We start from the raw sequence: 17,509 nt of genomic DNA on the forward strand, positions 1-17,509 counted from the left end.
AGTCTATGGAAAAGTTGGCAACCCTAGTTGCTCCCCCTAATAATGAATGCTTAACCCAAAGTAATAACAAAACAATATTTCACATATCAGTAGATAAATCGAATGTCAGCTAGAGTAAAACAAAACTTCTTAATCAACTTCTCATAATTTAAGAATCCTCTGAAACAGTTCTCTTAATGCCTCAAGCCTCCAGAAACAAATTAAAAAAAAACAAAACACATATGTTTTGTATGATGGCAATCACACAAGAGTTCTTCGCTGTCTCCAATTATATAAGCTCAACTGCTGCTATGTTTTAGAAGCACAAGGACATGCAGGCCTCAATTGTCTCATCTGCTCAATCAGTTACTTGTATGCTCTATGGAAAAGCCTCAGCCGCCACTTTATCCAGGAACATCTGCACACGGTCTTCATAGTGTACTCTTAATTTAGCCAAGTACAATAAAGCAAACCTTATACCTTTTCCTTGTAGCTTGGAACAGATCTGCACCATTTCCTTCTCTGCTGCTACTACCTACTGAGAAAAATTGTTGAATAGGAACAGTTTGTGGCCATCTTGCTCCAGAACTCCTCTTTTATAGTAAGCTTGCATTAGTCTAACTTTGTGAGTCCAATTAAGAATGCGAGCGATTGTTCACAAACAATCTGGGCCTCCTGGCCAGCAAGGCCCAGCTCACGTGGCAGCCATACTTCAAACAACACTGCAAACTCTGCATCCTTTACAGATTCCAGCACCCCAATTAAGCAAATATTATTCTGTGGCCTTGATTTTCCTTATCCTCGATTTGATCTTCCAAGCGCTTGTATCAATTTTGTAAGGCAGTAATTTGCTGCTCCACTTGTGTCAAACTGTCATCTTGTGCAGATATTCTTTGCTCAGCCATCTCCATATGCTGTGACTGGGCCTCGAAATTTCCCTTAATTTCGTCCATTCCGGCCTGTAATGTAATCAATGGGTTGTTCAAGGCAGCTTCCACTGCTTTCGTTATCTGTTGCAGCATCTTGCCGACATGACAGTAACCACTTTTTCACCCGGATCGCTCATGGCCTAAGGCATGTCACTGGTTTGTGCTTTCTCTTTAATACCACGCTGTGGTTTGGCACTCATATCCCAGTCAAAATCTTAGGCCAGCCCAAACAGCCCACTTGTTAAAGGCTTCCACCAGCTTGACAAATTGCCACACTTCCAAAGATTATAGCCAGCAAAATGCAATAATAAGGGGGAAACAACTGGGAGCTCTCTGCAATCAAGCTAGGTAGAGAGTATATTGTACAAATCAATTCTTCTTTGACCTTTCATCAATCCAAATGACAGAAAATCTTCACTGATGTCAACTGTGCTTGTTCGTACCTCTGACTGTGCAAGTCAAACTGCCCCCCAAACCTACCCCACCCCTCAAACCTCACTCCAAGTTATTAGTGACCCCTCTTACAGTGGTATAAATAGCAAACTTATGTGTGAGCCTAGTCTACACAGTCTTTTTTTCTCCAGCAGCCCAAACAGCCTTGCTTATCAACAGAAAAAGTATCTGCATACTTTCCCTTTTGAAAATTATTCCACCAAAATTATCTACACACAGTTACACCTGATAAATTGTGCGTGAAAAAGTTTTGGGAAATTTTATACATCTACTTTTGAAAATACATAAGTATGCACGGTAAGAGTAAATCCTGCCCTGGGAACACCTTTACTCAGTCCCGGTAAATTTATGCATGAACAGGAAATATGTGTGCAATTTTACCTGCATCAGTAGGCAATTTTGTAAAAGGCCATTTCTGCACATAACACATTTTTACCCATAAACGTCCCTTAGAAAATTACCCTCAGGGATGGTAATTTTCAAATGGGCGAGCGGGCACACAGATACCCATGTGTGTCGGAGTGCACCCAGAGGTGCAGCAATTTTATAACATGCGTGTACAGAGGCGTGCATGTAATAAAACAGCCTAAGTACGGGTATCTGTGTGCCTAATTTTAAGCTTGTGCACACCCAGCAGCATAAGTCAGGTTATGGATGTGTAATTGAGAGTATTTTATAACAGACGCGCATCCAGCCGATGACCAGTTTCACCACTTCATCCACCAGTTTGCCCAGTGTTCAGCTAGGTCCTCCCAACCACACTAGTTCTTTAGCTGCCCTCCCCCCAGTTACCCCAGACTCCTTTTACACCTCATAGATGTCTGTAATTTTTTTTTTTTTTTTAAGACTTACTCCTCCTCTATAGCAGAAGTAAAAGAACACGGCACTGGATCTGGGAATGCGCTAAGGTGCGTAGGTACTTCCATGCACATCTCTTGGCCCACTCCTCACCCATACCACAATCACATGCTTTCCCCTTTTGCCTCCGATGCGTGAATATCATGCATCGGGACTTGTGCGCTCATGTGAGCAGCTTTTAAAATTGGGTGAACACGAGCATGTCCTGCATGCGTGCCCATCTACCAATTTTGGCGTGTACCCAGTTTTTAAAATTCACCTTTAAGTGTATGGTCATGGTTTATTTTTGATTCAGACGATTTTTCCAAGTGTCTGTTTTAGTGGTAATCTTTTAGCTATCTATCCAAGAGCAAAGTTATCCCAAGGTATCTAAACCTTTATCTCAATTTATATTTCAAATCATGATTTTCATGTTAGCTAGGTATGAAAGCATTTTATTTAGTAAATGACAGCAGATAAATACCAAATTGGCCAATCCAGTCTGCTCAGTTAAGTTTCTTCCACTTTGGGTAGACAAGCATATAAATTTCTATATTAAACCCAACACCAACAGCCCCAATCTAGTCTTTCACCTAACCTTTCAGCCCTTTTTCTACCACTGCCATCCATATCTGTTCCAATCATCCCTGCCAGTACCTCCATTGGTAGACCATTTCAAGCCTTCTCATCTTCAACTTTGATTCTTATAATATTTAATTCAACACCCAGGCCTCCCTCAATGTCTTATATCAAGTTTTGTAATAATCCCTACCGCCACCAAAATTAAGCTGTTTTAAAAAAAATCTAGCTTCTCCATATCATTGAAGTTTCAGTTTTAGCCTAATACAATGATGGTGAACTGCAGACCTCGAGGCCTACAAACAGACCAGGTTTTCAAGATATCTACAATGAATATGCATGAGAAAGATTTGCATGCACTGGCCTATTTGTGGCACTCAAATAGACCTGGCCTATTTGTGGCACTCAAGGACTGGAGTTCACCATCACTAGCCTAATACAATCTTACCACTGCTGTTTAGAATTGTAATCACTGCTCTATATAGGTTACCGTATTATAGTGATGGTGAACTCCAGTCCTGAAGACCTGACCTGTTTGTGGCACTCGAGGACTGGAGTTTGCCATCACTGCCCTATTATCTAATATCCACTTATATCATGACAGAGTATACTTAAATAAAACAGCGTGAATATAAATAATAGAAAAAGAGCTCTTACCACTGGGAGATACCATGACAGGCTCAAAGTACCTTTGCTCCTCTGTGGAAGGTAGGTTAAGGGAAATGATTAACACCATACCAAGGCTTGTTCCAACCCACAGACATGGCGAGACCACTGCTTCATTCTTACGTGCAAAAGACTCCGTGAAGCACAGCGCTGTAATGGCTTCCTTAGATTCCTTATCAATGCTGGAGACACTAGAGCTTCGTGAGCGACTAAAAGAGTTTTCACGGGTTTCTGCATAAATATAGGAAATAACACACACACATATATCAGTTTTGGAGCCTTAATAAAATATGTGCAACTGTGTATTTGAAAAGTATGGGGCAAATTTTAAAAGCCCTACGCGCACCGAGCCTATTTTGCATAGGCCCAGCGACGAGCGCAAGCCCCGGGACGTGCGTATGTCCCGGGGCTTGAGAAAAGGGACGGGGGCGTGGCCAGAGGCCTCCGTAGGGCCTCTAGGCCGAGGGATCGCGTGCTGGCACTCAACCAGCGTGCGCAACCTACACCTGCCCAGAGGCAGGCACAACTTGCTAAATAAAGGGGGGGGGGGGTTAGGGAGGGCTGGGGGGCGGGTTAGGTAGGGGAAGGTGGGCAGAGGGAACAGGGAAAGCCATCGGGGCTCCCCTAGGGCTCGGCGTGCGCAAGATGCACAAGTGTGCACCCCCTTGTGCGTGCTGACCCCGGATTTTATAACATGCGCGCAGCTGTGTGTGCATGTTATAAAATCAGGCGTAGATATTAAAAATGACTCTAGCGGGCAGATTCAGTAAAATCCGCGGGAGAGCGCACAGGCCACTCGCCTGTGCGTGCGATACAGTATTTAAATGAGGCCCGGCAGTAGAAATGGGCAAAAGGAGGCGCTAGGGACAGTAGCGCGTCCCTAGCGCCTCCTTTTTGACAGGAGTGACGGCTATCAGTGGGTTTGACAGCCAACGCTCAATTTTGCTGGCGTCTGTTCTCGAGCCCGCTGATAGCCACGGGCTCGGAAACCGGACACCGGCCAAATTGAGCATCCGGTTTTTGACCCGACAGCCGCCTTCAAATTATTTATTTATTTATTTATTTTTACTCTTCGGGACCTCCGACTTAATATCGCCATGATATTAAGTCGGAGGGTGCACAGAAAAGCAGTTTTTACTGCTTTTCTGTGCACTTTCCCGGTGCTGGAAGAAAGCAAATGTTGCTTACCTGATGTAACAGGTGTTCTCACAGGACAGCAGGATGTTAGTCCTCACAAATGGGTGACATCGAGGATGGAGCCCACCACGGAAAACTTCTGTCAAAGTTTAAACAGAACTTTGACTGGCCCCTACTGGGCATGCCCAGCAAGGCACTGACCCTGCAGCCAGCAGGGGTCTCCCTTCAGTCTGATTTTCAAAGCTACAGGCAGTGCCTAGAAAGTAAAAACAAAACGAACCCAACACCGCGGGGTGGCGGGCGGGTTTCGTGAGGACTAACATCCTGCTGTCCTGTGAGAACACCTGTTACATCAGGTAAGCAACATTTGCTTTCTCACAGGACAAGCAGGATGGTTGTCCTCACAAATGGGTGAGTACCGAGCTGAGGATGTCCTGACTTGCACCAAATGCACCCAACGACGTGCAACAGGCAGTACAAGTGGGGTGGAATTTGGGAAAGGGCATCCGCACCCTACCGGGAAGGTGGAAGGGTGTTGGTACATCAGGTTGGAAAAAGGTTACGCAAGACAGATTGGCCGAAGATGGAGTCCTGTCTTCCAGCTTTGTCCAAACAATAGTGGGCTGCAAAGGTATGGAGAGAACTCCAGGTTGCAGCCCTGCAGATGTCAGGAAGCGGCACCGATCGAAGGTGTGCCACTGACGTAGCCATGGCCCTCACAGAGTGTGCTTTGACACGGTCTTGGAAAGGAATGCCAGCCTGCTCATAGCAGAAAGAAATGCAGTCCGCCAACCAGGAGGAAAGAGCCTGCTTACCCACAGGTTGTCCTAACTTGTTAGGATGGAAAGAGACGAATAATTGAGTGCTCTTCCTGTGAGAAACTGTACGGTCTAGGTAAAAGGCTAGAGCTCGTTTACAGTCTAGGGTATGCAGGGTCTGTTCTCCAGAGTTGGAGTGGGGCCTGGGAAAAAAGATAGGTAGTATGATGGATTGATTGATATGAAACTCAGAAACTACCTTAGGTAAAAATTTAGGGTGAGTGCGGAGTACCGCCCGGTCCTGCAGGAGTTTAGTGTAAGGCGGATAGGTAACTAGGGCCTGTAATTCACTAACCCTGCGAGCTGAAGTGATAGCCAAAAGGAATAACACTTTCCATGTGAGATACTTTAACTCACAGGAGTGCAGAGGTTCGAAAGGAGGTTTCATTAGACGACCAAGAACCAGATTAAGGTCCCAGGATGGGGCCGGAGGCCGTAAGGGTGGCTTCAGATGGAGCAAGCCTTTAAGAAAACGTGTTACTAGGGGTTGTACTGAAATAGGGACACCCTGTACACCTTTATGGAAGGCGGCTACCGCACTGACATGCATCCTAATGGAAGAGGTTTTAAGACCTGATTCAGAGAGATGCCATAAATAGTCCAAGAATTTGGAAATTGGACAGGAAAGGGGATCAAGGGACTGAGAAGTGCACCATGATGTGTACCTTTTCCATTTGTATGAGTAAGACTTTCTTGTGGAAGGCTTTCGTGAAGCTATCAGGACTCGAGAAACGGAATCTGAAAGGTTGAAAGGCTGAAGGACTAACCTTTCAACATCCATGCCGTCAGGGACAAGGCTTGGAGGTTGGGATGGAGGAGGCATCCGTCGTTTTGAGTGAGCAGATGCGGGTCCTTTCCCAGAGGAATGTGCCTGCGGATGGAGAGATCCTGGAGTATTGGAAACCATACTTGGCGTGGCCAGTAAGGTGCTATCAGGATCATGGTTCCTCCGTCCTGGCGTAGCTTCACGAGAGTCTTTGACACAAGAGGAAGTGGGGGGAATGCGTAGAGCAGACCGGTTGTCCACTTGAGGGAGAATGCATCCCTCGGCCGAGAGTTCTGGCTCCGAATGAGAGAGCAGTAATCGTCCACTTTGTGGTTCTGAGGGGACGCAAAGAGGTCTATGCGGGGAGAACCCCACTTGTGAAACAGAGAGGTCGCTATCAGAGGATCGAGTGACCACTCGTGCGGTCGGAAGACACGGCTCAGCCGGTCTGCCAATACATTGTCTACTCCCGGCAGGTAAGTGGCCCTGAGGTACATAGAGTGGGAGAGGGCTTCCGCCCAGATCTGCGCAGCTTCCTGACACAGAAGGAAGGAGCCTGTGCCTCCCTGCTTGTTTATGTACCACATGGCCACTTGGTTGTCCGTCTGGATTAAGATTATCTGATGAAAGAGATGATCTTTGAAAGTGCGGAGCGCATAGCGGATTGCTCGAAGTTCCAGGAAATTGATCTGGTGTTCGGCTTCCTCGTTGGACCATAACCCTTGGGTTTGAAAATTGTCCACATGGGCCCCCCAACCGATGTGGGAAGCGTCGGTGGTTAGGATAACTTGCGGATCCGGTGGAAGAAAGGGTAAGCCCTGAAGGAGGTTGACCTGAGTCGTCCACCAAGTTAAGGATAGGCGCAGCGCTTGTGTGACTGTGATTATGGAGGACAGAGGCTGAAAAGCTTGAATCCATTGTTGTCGTAGAGTCCATTGTGTTACCCTCATGGCTAGTCTGGTCATGGGAGTGACTTGAACCGAGGATGCCATGTGTCCTAGGAGAACTAGGAATTGGCGAGCTGTGGCAGTGTCTTGAGACTGGAGCTGGTGAGCTAGGGACATGAGAGTTTGGACCCGTTGTAGCGGAAGGTAGGCCTTTGCCTGTAAGGTGTCCAAGTCTGCCCCAATGAAAGATAAGGTTTGAGATGGGACGAAGCAAGATTTCTCGTAATTGACAAGAAACCCTAAGGAAAGGAGTGTGTTGATTGTCAATTGTAGGGAGGACCGGGCAATCTGAGGGGTGGAGGCCCTGATCAGCCAGTCGTCCAGATAGGGGTATACGTGGACACCTTCCTTCCTGAGGAATGCTGCTACAACTACGAGGCATTTGGTGAAGACCCGTGGAGCAGATGCCAGACCGAAAGGCAGTACTCGGTATTGATAATGGTCGCGGCCTACGAGAAACCGCAGATATTTGCGATGGGATTGTGTTATCGCAATATGGGTATAAGCTTCCTTGAGGTCGAGGGAGCATAGCCAATCCCCTTTCTGCAGCAGAGGGAGTAACGTGCCCAGGGTTACCATCTTGAACTTTTCTTTTTGCAGATACTTGTTGAGGGCTCGAAGGTCTAAAATTGGACGTAGCCCTCCTGATTTCTTTGGAATTAGGAAGTATCTGGAATAGAATCCCTTGCCTCGTTGAGAGGGAGGAACGAGTTCTATAGCATTTGATTGCAGAAGAAGAGATACTTCCTGTTGTAATTGAGCCAAATGGCTGGATAGACTCCACGCTTGAAGCGGCGGGGAGTCTGCCGGAAGAGTTATGAAATTGAGGTGGTAACCCTGTGCGATAATCGCCAGCACCCACTGGTCTGAGGTAATCCGTATCCAATGCTGTAGAAAGTGGCACAGACGACCCCCTACAGGGATGTGGAGGAGTGGGATATGGCATGTGCTCCGAGTCGGGAAGTCAAAGGCCTGCCGCAGGCCCGGGGGGTGGGGCTACAGCAGGTCTTTGTTTCCGAGGTTGGCGTGGCTGAGGTCTGGTGGAGGATCGAGCCGGACGAGGCCTAGTCGACGGAGGGTAATAACGACGTGGCCGAAAGAATGACTTTTTGGAGTCCTTCTTAGGTGGTGGTTTGGAGGATACCTCAGATGGAACAGACGAAAGTTGTTTCAACGTCTCGTGGTGATCCTTCAATTCCGCCACAATTTGTTGAATCTGTTCTCCGAACAGATTATCCCCTAAGCAGGGTAAATCGGCTAGACGATCCTGAACCTCTGGGCGAAGGTTGGATGATTTTAACCAAGCCCAACGTCTGGCTGAGATGGCAGTAGCTGAGACTTTCGTGGAAGCATCGAAGATATCGTAGGCCGTTCGGATCTCGTGCTTCCCAGCTTCAAATCCTTTGTGAAGGAGGGCTTGAAGCTGTGGCTGGTATTGGTCCGGTAAGGTGTCAGCGTAGTCCTGCATTTGTTTAAGGATAGCTCTGTTGTACTGAGTCATATAAAGTTGGTATGAAGCTATACGAGATATCAACATAGCCCCATGATACACTTTCCTTCCCACACTATCAAGAAATTGGTTGTCCTTGATAGGGGGAGTGGAAGAGTGTGGCTTTAAACGCTTGGCTTTCTTTTGCGCAGACTCAACTACAACAGAGCGATGATCCAGTTGAGACTTCTGAAATCCTGGTGCTGACTGAACGAGGTAGGTTGAGTCAGCTTTTTTATTGACTGGTGACACAGATGAAGGTGATTCCCAGTTTTTCTTTAAAAGATCCAGAAATACTTGGTGAATGGGGATGGAAGCGATGATCTTGGGGGCATCCAGAAATTGGAGCAGCTCCATCATTTGGTGCCTGTCATCGGTCTCAGATTGCAGCTGAAAAGGCACAACTTCTGACATCTCCTTTACAAAATTTATAAAGGAGAGATCTTCAGGAGGAGATCGTTTTCTACTCTCTGTAGGAGATGGTGGGGATGGTAAATCTGTATCTGAAGATGAATCATCACCCCAGGTATCATAAGGATCATGTAAGGTTTGCTGTCCTGAAGGACCTGGTAGAGGATCCAAAGGCATCGATGGAACCGGTGCTGCAAGCGGAACAGTGAACGGCATCGAGGGCTTCGGGGCCACCGATGGAATCGGTGCCGATCTTGGAATCGATGGAGCCGAAGGATAAATCGGTGGAAAGGTATGTGAAGGCACCGATGGAACGACACCGGACGGAGGAATCCGGAACGGTGTTTCTCCTGTCGATGAATGTCCTTCCGGAGATGATGGTGTAGTCGGTGCTAATGAAATCACCGATGGAAGGGCGCGCATAAGTGCCTCCATACGATTTAGTATCGGTGCCAACGCTTCCACTATAGGCTCGGTGGTCGGTTCCATCCTCGGTGGCAGAGTCGGTGCTGAGGTCGGTGCCTGAGGCGGTGCCGGAATCGGTGCCGGAGGCGGTGCCGGTGGAGGCTGGAATCTTCGCATCGCATTCTCGATGGCCTCCTGGACCAGCCGGTCCAGTTCTGCCCGGAGACCAGGGGTAAGCATACCCGGCTCGACGGGAGAGGGAGGCTGAGGCAGGGCCGGAGGGACCACCGTAACCGGTGGGATCACGGCCCCCGCACCCCGGGAGGGTGAGGGTTTCCTCGGTGCCTGCGAACGAGACGTGGACGGTGCCAGGTCCGACCGAGGCTTTTTCTTCGGTGGCTCGGCCTGTTCAGAGGTCGATGGTTGCGGATCCTCGACGGGCCGAGACTTGTGCCGTCGATGGCGATGCTTATCCTTCCGATCTCCTCGGTCATCCGGGGAGGGGACAGGAGTCGACGGCCGAGAAGTCATCGATGGTGGACGGTCACCGGCGGGTTGGCGATGGTGGTGCAACTTCGACGGTGCCGGTTCCGATGACGTCGATGCTATCGATGGCGTTGGGGTGGGTGCATGGAAGAGGAGCCCCATCTTCTCCATCCTGGCCTTGCGACCCTTAGGTGTCATTAAGGCACATTTGGTGCAAGTCAGGACATCATGCTCACTACCCAAACATAAAACACAAACCCTATGGGGGTCAGTGATGGACATAGTCCGGGTACAATCCGGACATCGACGGAACCCCGTCGCCATGGCTTAAGGCCAAATTTAGGCGCGGGCTCAGTAAGTTCCCACAGGCCTCAAGGGCCAAAATCGACGGCCGCCGATTAAAAAAGGGAAAAAACTTACCGGTTTCCGCGAAAGTGACAAAAATTTGTCGAAGGGAGACCCCTGAGGGGCAAATTTTCTTCGGATAGAAAAATACCGAATTCCTGTCAGGAACGTGGTAAGAGAGCTCCTTTCACCGCGTGGCAACTGCTGCGCGGAAAAAAGAAGACTGAAGGGAGACCCCTGCTGGCTGCAGGGTCAGTGCCTTGCTGGGCATGCCCAGTAGGGGCCAGTCAAAGTTCTGTTTAAACTTTGACAGAAGTTTTCCGTGGTGGGCTCCATCCTCGATGTCACCCATTTGTGAGGACAACCATCCTGCTTGTCCTGTGAGAAATTAGCGCCTACCTTTGGGTAGGCGCTAATTTCTGAAAGTAAAATGTGCGGCTTGGCTGCACATTTTACTTTCTGAATTGCGCGCGAATACCTAATAGGGCCATCAACATGCATTTGCATATTGAGGACGCTATTAGGTTCGGCAGGTTGAACGCGCGTCCAGTGGCAGATTAACAGTGCGCTCCGTCGGAGCGCACTGTACTGTATCGGCCCATAGGTATGACAATTAGTTTTCAGTTTTTAAGCAACTTCCCTCAGTTCCTCTACATACCTAGGAGCAGCTTTGTTTTCAAGAATGTTGCAAACTCACTCTTGTACACCAGATTCCATATTAGATATATGTCATGACATCATTATGAAGGTCATGAACCAGCTGGGTCCTATTCTATCAGAGGTCATTTGTGACACTGTTACAAATATGATTGTTTCCACAGATTTACAGGTGCTGCTTAAATAATTAAAAAAAATAATGATTTAATTTGAATATTTTTAGTTGATAAAAGGTAAATTTTATTTTCTGTTGTATGCTTTTAAAATATTGCACATTATATGGCATAAACAGCTTAACAATTCTAAACTGTAAAGCTGATAGAAAAATCAGTATTCTGAATTGGATGCCGATTAGTCTTAAATTAGGAAAGAGCTGATCAAAGATGTGTTAAAAGTAATTAATTAGGCTACAGTCTATCAGTTACACTTCTTCAGCTGCCTCCTTGGTTCTATGATCTCAGTGCTATTTAGTGGACTGGACAGTGGCATCAGGTGTGGTGTGACAAGTGTTTATCTTTTACCCACATATATAAAATAGTGGTGCAGTGCAATTTACTTTTCATCACATCCAGGAAAATTACAATTTAGACATTCTAAATAACAGGTAAAAAGAAAAATATAAACATTTCAAAGTGCCAGTCACAAACAGCAGAGATATTTTCCTTCTAAATACAGTATAAACAAAGTAAAATAGGATGATACCATTTATTGAACTGTATAATGCTTGACTAGCTTTTGGGAGCTAGAAATCCCTTCCTATTTGGACCTGAAGAAGGGGGTGCAGCTCTTGAAAGTGAGTCAAGTATTGTATTGTTAGTACAGTAAAAAAGGCATCACTTTATATTATTTTTTGATCATTAACCTTTATTTCTGTGCATTTAAGTGGCTAACAGCAACTGCACTAATTTCTCCTATAAGAAATCTGCTGCATTGAGCTTTTACCTTTTTATTCAGGTCTTTGTGATGTATTGGTTTAAAACTACACAGCAGAGTAAGTTCTGATTTCAGGATGAATTTAAAATGAAATCATTTGAAACAAAGCTGTATAAATGTCAGCATTGGGCACGGATGTTAACAATTACAATAAATACAAAACCAATAAACCCAACCCTCAAAAAAAGTATATAATTTTTAATTTTCAATTAAATATATGAACAAGGTATATTTTCTTACAAAATTTTTTTTTGTGGATAGGGCATAACTCTCATTCAAATAGGCTAAATGTTGCATTGTTTTACAGCAATCTCCAAAGCCTATATATTTTTTTAATCATCAAGTTTTTGCCTCCACCCTCCTTAAAAATTTTTTTTATTTTTAGTCTCTGTGAAACAAGTGAATTAAGTGTTCATAAAAACAATACACTTATCATGAATGGTGAGTAGTGCAATCTCCAAAAATCTTAATAACTCAAATGTCACAGTAGGCGTTGGGGATGTGTTGGTGAGAGGCATGGAGTTAATATGGAGCTTGACTACAAAAACTTGGATTGAGTAAAAATTAAAATTACAAGTGGAAAAGTCAAGATAATAAGAAGAAAGAGGCTGTTCCCTGATGTAGAAGTGATGACTTCCGAAATGTGGACTGTGTTGGTTTAGTCCTCTTCTTTGAATTAAGATTTTTGGAGATGCACTACTCAACATTCAAGATAAGGAATCTAGTCTTTATATAACTTCTCTATTTTAGTTATTGTCAGTTCCCCATGTATAAAATACTTAAACTGTTTAGTTCAACAACATGTCAAAATTAAATTTTGAGATTAAAGTTGTTGCTGCTGAGAAAGAATCCAGTTATGCTTTTTACAAGACCTTTAATAATGAATCTGGAAATACTTTGAAAAGACCTCTTGCAGCCATAAGGATACTTTCTCAGAGAACTCTGCATTACTGGCTCTCTGCTACCTATGATATATGCTTAAAAGGCAGCTCAGTGATGGACTTAGTTTAAATCGAATCAAGATGTTGACTTAAAGTGGCGTTTACACCAAGACATTCCTGTGTATAAACTGTAACAATCTTATACTGAAGCAGGTTTACAGGACTTTTCTTTTGTTTCTTCATTATGCCCATCTAAAAATTGCTCTTTGTTGGGAAAATATCAATTTACCAGTAACATTGTATTCTACGGCAATGGTAATGTCTCCATCATAGAACTGGCAAAATTTACTGTCCCTGTTATGACTATATGGAGACAGAGATGCCATATTTGGAAATGGATCTAAATTTCCCATGTACTACAGTGTACTTATTCTCCTAGGCAAATAGGACAACAGCAAATATATTTTAAATTCATGTCAAACAAGAAATAAATGCATTTTTCTTGAATGTAAAACAACAGAATGCTTGCTTTTTGACTCAGTTGTAAATCCTTACTTCTTTCAGCTCAGCCGGAACTAGTACTAGATTCTAGCACTATGAGCCTTCACTGACAATTACTTAGGACTTTTTCACCTATTTTAATAAACTCTCCCATTGTCTGTTCAGTGCCTCATGGAAGCCATGCACTAGGAGTCCTCCAGGCCCTTTGAATTATGGATTCTAAATTCAGCCACCAGATGTCACCTTTGAGGACCATGACTTCCTTTGACCCAGGGGCTGATTTCTTTCCATTTGTGTCATTTGCTATGCTTCACGGCTTTGCTGTTATAGAAACATTCTCATTAGAAGCAATAAATAAGTAGAGAAGCACTTTAGAATTACTATTCAAGTCCTGTGGCTATCCCTTCACCTCACTGTGACAGAAAACACACAGTGTAACAGATAAACAGCTATCACACATGCAGACAGAAACAATGCAAGTGTTTTGGTCTTACCTTTCTCAATCCATGTGCAAGCAGAATAGTTGTACTCGTCATTTGAGAATGTACTGACTCCATGTAATTGCTGAAGCATTGCCCGTCTGGAAATGTAACCTACTGCCACAAAAATGCATGCATTGCAAAAGGACAGGAACAATTGAGCCAACCTTGTCATCACAGTTCTTTGAAAGTAGCCAAGCAGTTTAAAGTGCACTCTCTTTTTTACTGCCAGCAAACCTGAACGCAGGGCACTGGTGATTTTAGAAGAACAAGTTGTATTTATTATTTTACACTGAATGCTAGACATATTATCATAACATGATTAGACTATGAAGAAGAATCAGAGATAAAAAGGATGAAAAGAAGGAATTAAGCATGTAGATAATAAATATTTTTTAATGCTTAAGTAAAAAGGATTAAAGGAAAGTGATACATTTGACAAAAGTAAAAAAAACAAAAGGTCAGTTAAAATGAAAAACTGCTTTAAAATGTGGATGTTGCCAATTTTATGCAGCTTAAAATTTAATTATTGTGGGATTTGATATCATAAATACTTCATTTGCACAATAGGTAACTGAAAAGGTATTAAGTTTTCTTTTTAAAAAATACCTTCTCCAACATTAGGTTATTAGCACATAATTAATCAAGGCTTTAATTTTTTAAGATACATAAGGTAGAATTGACATAGATATCATAGGTAAACATTATTTTACAGAGTTTCTAAAAAAAAATCTTAATTTTTAATTATTTTTTTGTGGTAAAACAATTTCAGATCAATCAGCAGCTGAGAAAAAACTTTTTGTTCCAGAAACAATTAGCAGGCTAGCATTTAATGTTGAATGTTACTGCTTGCTATTAAGTCAAAGTTATTCAACTGCAATCCTTAAGGGCAACAAACAAGTATGGTTTTAATGGTAATCAAATATGCACATTAGTCTGGGCATTGGACCATGCATATGCAAGGAGCTGATGAATATTCAATATGATTATTCTGGAACCCTGACTTGTTTGTGGCCCTCAAGGATTGCAGCCGAAAGCAAAACTGCTTAACTGTAGCAAACATTCTCTGTAGACAGTGGGACAAAGCAGCACGAGCAGAATGATGTCATCTGACGGTATTCAAGATGGAAAACTCATGCACAGACGTTCCTGTACAGCTGCCATTACACGAGTTAACTTTCAACTCTACAGGGGAGGAAGTTGGGATTCTGTAGCAGATTTATCCGGCTGTCTACTCCTGTTACTGGTAAGCAACTTTGTTTTCTCCATGGACAAGCAGGACTGTAATCGGCCACACAAATGAAGACTCCCAAGCTGAGGGTTGCATGTAAATCTTCATTATGGGGGTAATTTTCAAAAGGATTAAAACTAAGTTTTACACATGTAAATGCACTTTACATGTGTAAGTGAGCTTTTGAAAATTGCTACAATTTATGCTATTGAATTGTCAATAGGTTTTACACACAAGTGTATTTTAAATGGGCAACTTTCAAATAAATGTGTGAGCACTCAAGTACACAGCTATATGGACACACGCTCATATATTGTATATCGTGCATGCAATTGCATGCAGACGATATAAAATGTGTAAATCTACCCAACAGGGTGAACAGGGGATGAACTGGTAAAACTGGGAATAGGATTGGCATGAACCCCTTTTAAAATCCCCCAATTTACACAGTAGAAGTGGGATTTGCACACCCATATGCATTCACTTAAAGTTTGGCATGTGTGTGTGGCCAGGCTAGTTTATAACATGTGCGCAAGTTACAAAACAGCTCGTCCCTAGGCATGGGCTCATGCCTGCACGACTGTTTGAAAATTACCGCTCTTATGAGCAGATATTGATTACAGAGTTGACTTGAAAATCTGTTTTTGCCATACTTCCTAGTAATTTTGCATCTTTACCAGGAGTATATGAATCAGATTTAGAATGCTTCGCTTTCTTCATAGCTAATTTGACCACCACCAATTCATGCAGGAGTTGTCCTTTTTGATGACTAGGACAGGGTTGTACCTTGTACTTGAGGTCCAACGTTCTTACAGGCAGTGTAGATAATGGTGTTTGCCACATTCTTACCTGAATTTCTTGCAGTAGTTTATGTGCTGATAGTGCCAACACCTGTTTAGGGGTTTGGAAATATTTTAGAGTACTAGAACTACGAACCAATTCTGGAACTAGAATTGATATAGACTCCTTAGTTTAAGAAAGAATTTATATATTTGTTTGGTTGGTACCAACGTCTGACTCTTGGTGTCAAGACATAAGTGGCGCTGACAAGCATGGGTCCTTTGTTGATGGTGCCAGGGAGGCCTCAGCACCGAGAAGCAGAGGTGTCTATTCTCTATGCCAAGGAGTCATTGGCATGGACAAGACCCATTTCAATTTGAGGAATGCAATTTCTCTCCTTCCTTGATAGAGGAGGAATGACTGCACCAAGACTTAAGAAAGTCATGACACTTAGCATGAGAGGACTCTGACAGTTTTGTTTTAGGCACTGGTCCCTCAGCTGGTTGCTTTCTCTGTTACTGTAGAAGCTTGAGGAAAGCTTAAATATTCTTTAGGTGTCAAACTTCTAAACTTTAAAGACTGGGTGACATTTGAGTACAGGCATGACAATGGGGGCTATCATTGGTTGGCTCTAAACAGTGAAGGCAATAGTCAATCCAATAAGGAGATTTTATAGAAACATTTGGGATACCATTTGAAGCCCCTTTTATTGTCTGCCATAGCAAACAGGACTGAAGTTAAGCCAAACTCAATTTTTCTAAGTTTAAAAAAAACAGGGCTTTTTCTTTTTTCTTTCAGGAGGCTCACAAAAAATAGAAAAACAAAATACAAAAGACTAACAATGAAAATAATAAATTGTACCAACTGAAAATATGATGAGCAGTTCATTAGCACAAAATCATGTCCTTTCACCAGAGCAGAAAAAAAAAATCTGAAGAGACTCGTGCAGTGGTAGCTGCATCGAAAACCTTGTGCATGCTCAGAAAGACCTCTGAGAATGCCCTGTTGAACTCAGGTAGCTTTTCCATCTTGGAACTGTCAGATGTCATCCTGTTTATGTAGCTGATTCCTGTCCTGCTTCTCCATGGAGAATATTCCTTCTCTATACACAGATATTACAGCACTGGCATTATTTATCCCCATGTCATAATTCTCCATTCCTTATGAAATAATAAAGTCAGTTTTTTGTTAAATGAAACTAGTGACAAATAATTATCAGACACAAATGAAAAGTTAGTTTCATGCCTAAAGAGTTTCAGAAATTTTTTCTTGAAAATCTAGGTTTAACTGTTACATTCATAATATATTATAATAGTATTAACACTGTTGCCATCCCCTAGAACCTTACATAAAAAGGTGTCCCTTTAATGTCATAGCAAAATTATTTCATCTTTTAAAGGCCCACTTTGGTTGACCTTTAAGGAACTTTTGGCTCTGGTATACTGACTTTTCCTGTAATGTTTATGGCACCCCTATTTTTACCATACCTATCCCTCTACTGAGCAGTTATCACCCTCTCTGTTAAAAACCTGTGATTCTAGAAGCCCCAAACAAAGTCTGGTTTTCAAGTTATCCACAATGATTATGCATGAGATATCTGCATGTATTAGATAAAAAAAGTTTAATTTGCATATTTTGGTTACTCTGAATACCAGAGCTGTTTGGGAGCCATATGGACAGTAGAAGAGAACAATGATTCATACTGCTTAGAGTAACACATTCAAAGTAATTTATCATTTAAGACTGCTAGTTCTGGGGGTCTTTCTTGTCCAGTTCATCTGATCTTGCTCAGCAAATAGA

The 17,509-nt window shown here is 43.5% G+C and overlaps 1 protein-coding gene across 9 annotated transcripts in view; it reads right to left on the minus strand.

Moving 5' to 3' along the window:
• The window catches only part of STXBP5L (syntaxin binding protein 5 like), a 779,311-nt gene that overhangs the window by 82,886 nt on the left and 678,916 nt on the right, over window positions 1-17,509 (minus strand). For 5 of the 9 annotated variants that reach the window (XM_029578338.1, XM_029578335.1, XM_029578334.1 and 2 more), the window contains 2 exons: window positions 13,714-13,815; window positions 3,435-3,674 (listed from right to left, as the gene is read on the minus strand). In XM_029578338.1, the coding sequence (XP_029434198.1) occupies window positions 3,435-3,674; window positions 13,714-13,815 (342 nt within the window). The remainder of the gene's footprint in view (window positions 1-3,434; window positions 3,675-13,713; window positions 13,816-17,509) is intronic. The other 4 variants (XM_029578339.1, XM_029578337.1, XM_029578336.1 and 1 more) reach the window with 2 other exon arrangements.

This window comes from Rhinatrema bivittatum, chromosome 15 (assembly GCF_901001135.1).
Source record: "Rhinatrema bivittatum chromosome 15, aRhiBiv1.1, whole genome shotgun sequence".
Lineage (NCBI taxonomy): Eukaryota > Metazoa > Chordata > Amphibia > Gymnophiona > Rhinatrematidae > Rhinatrema > Rhinatrema bivittatum.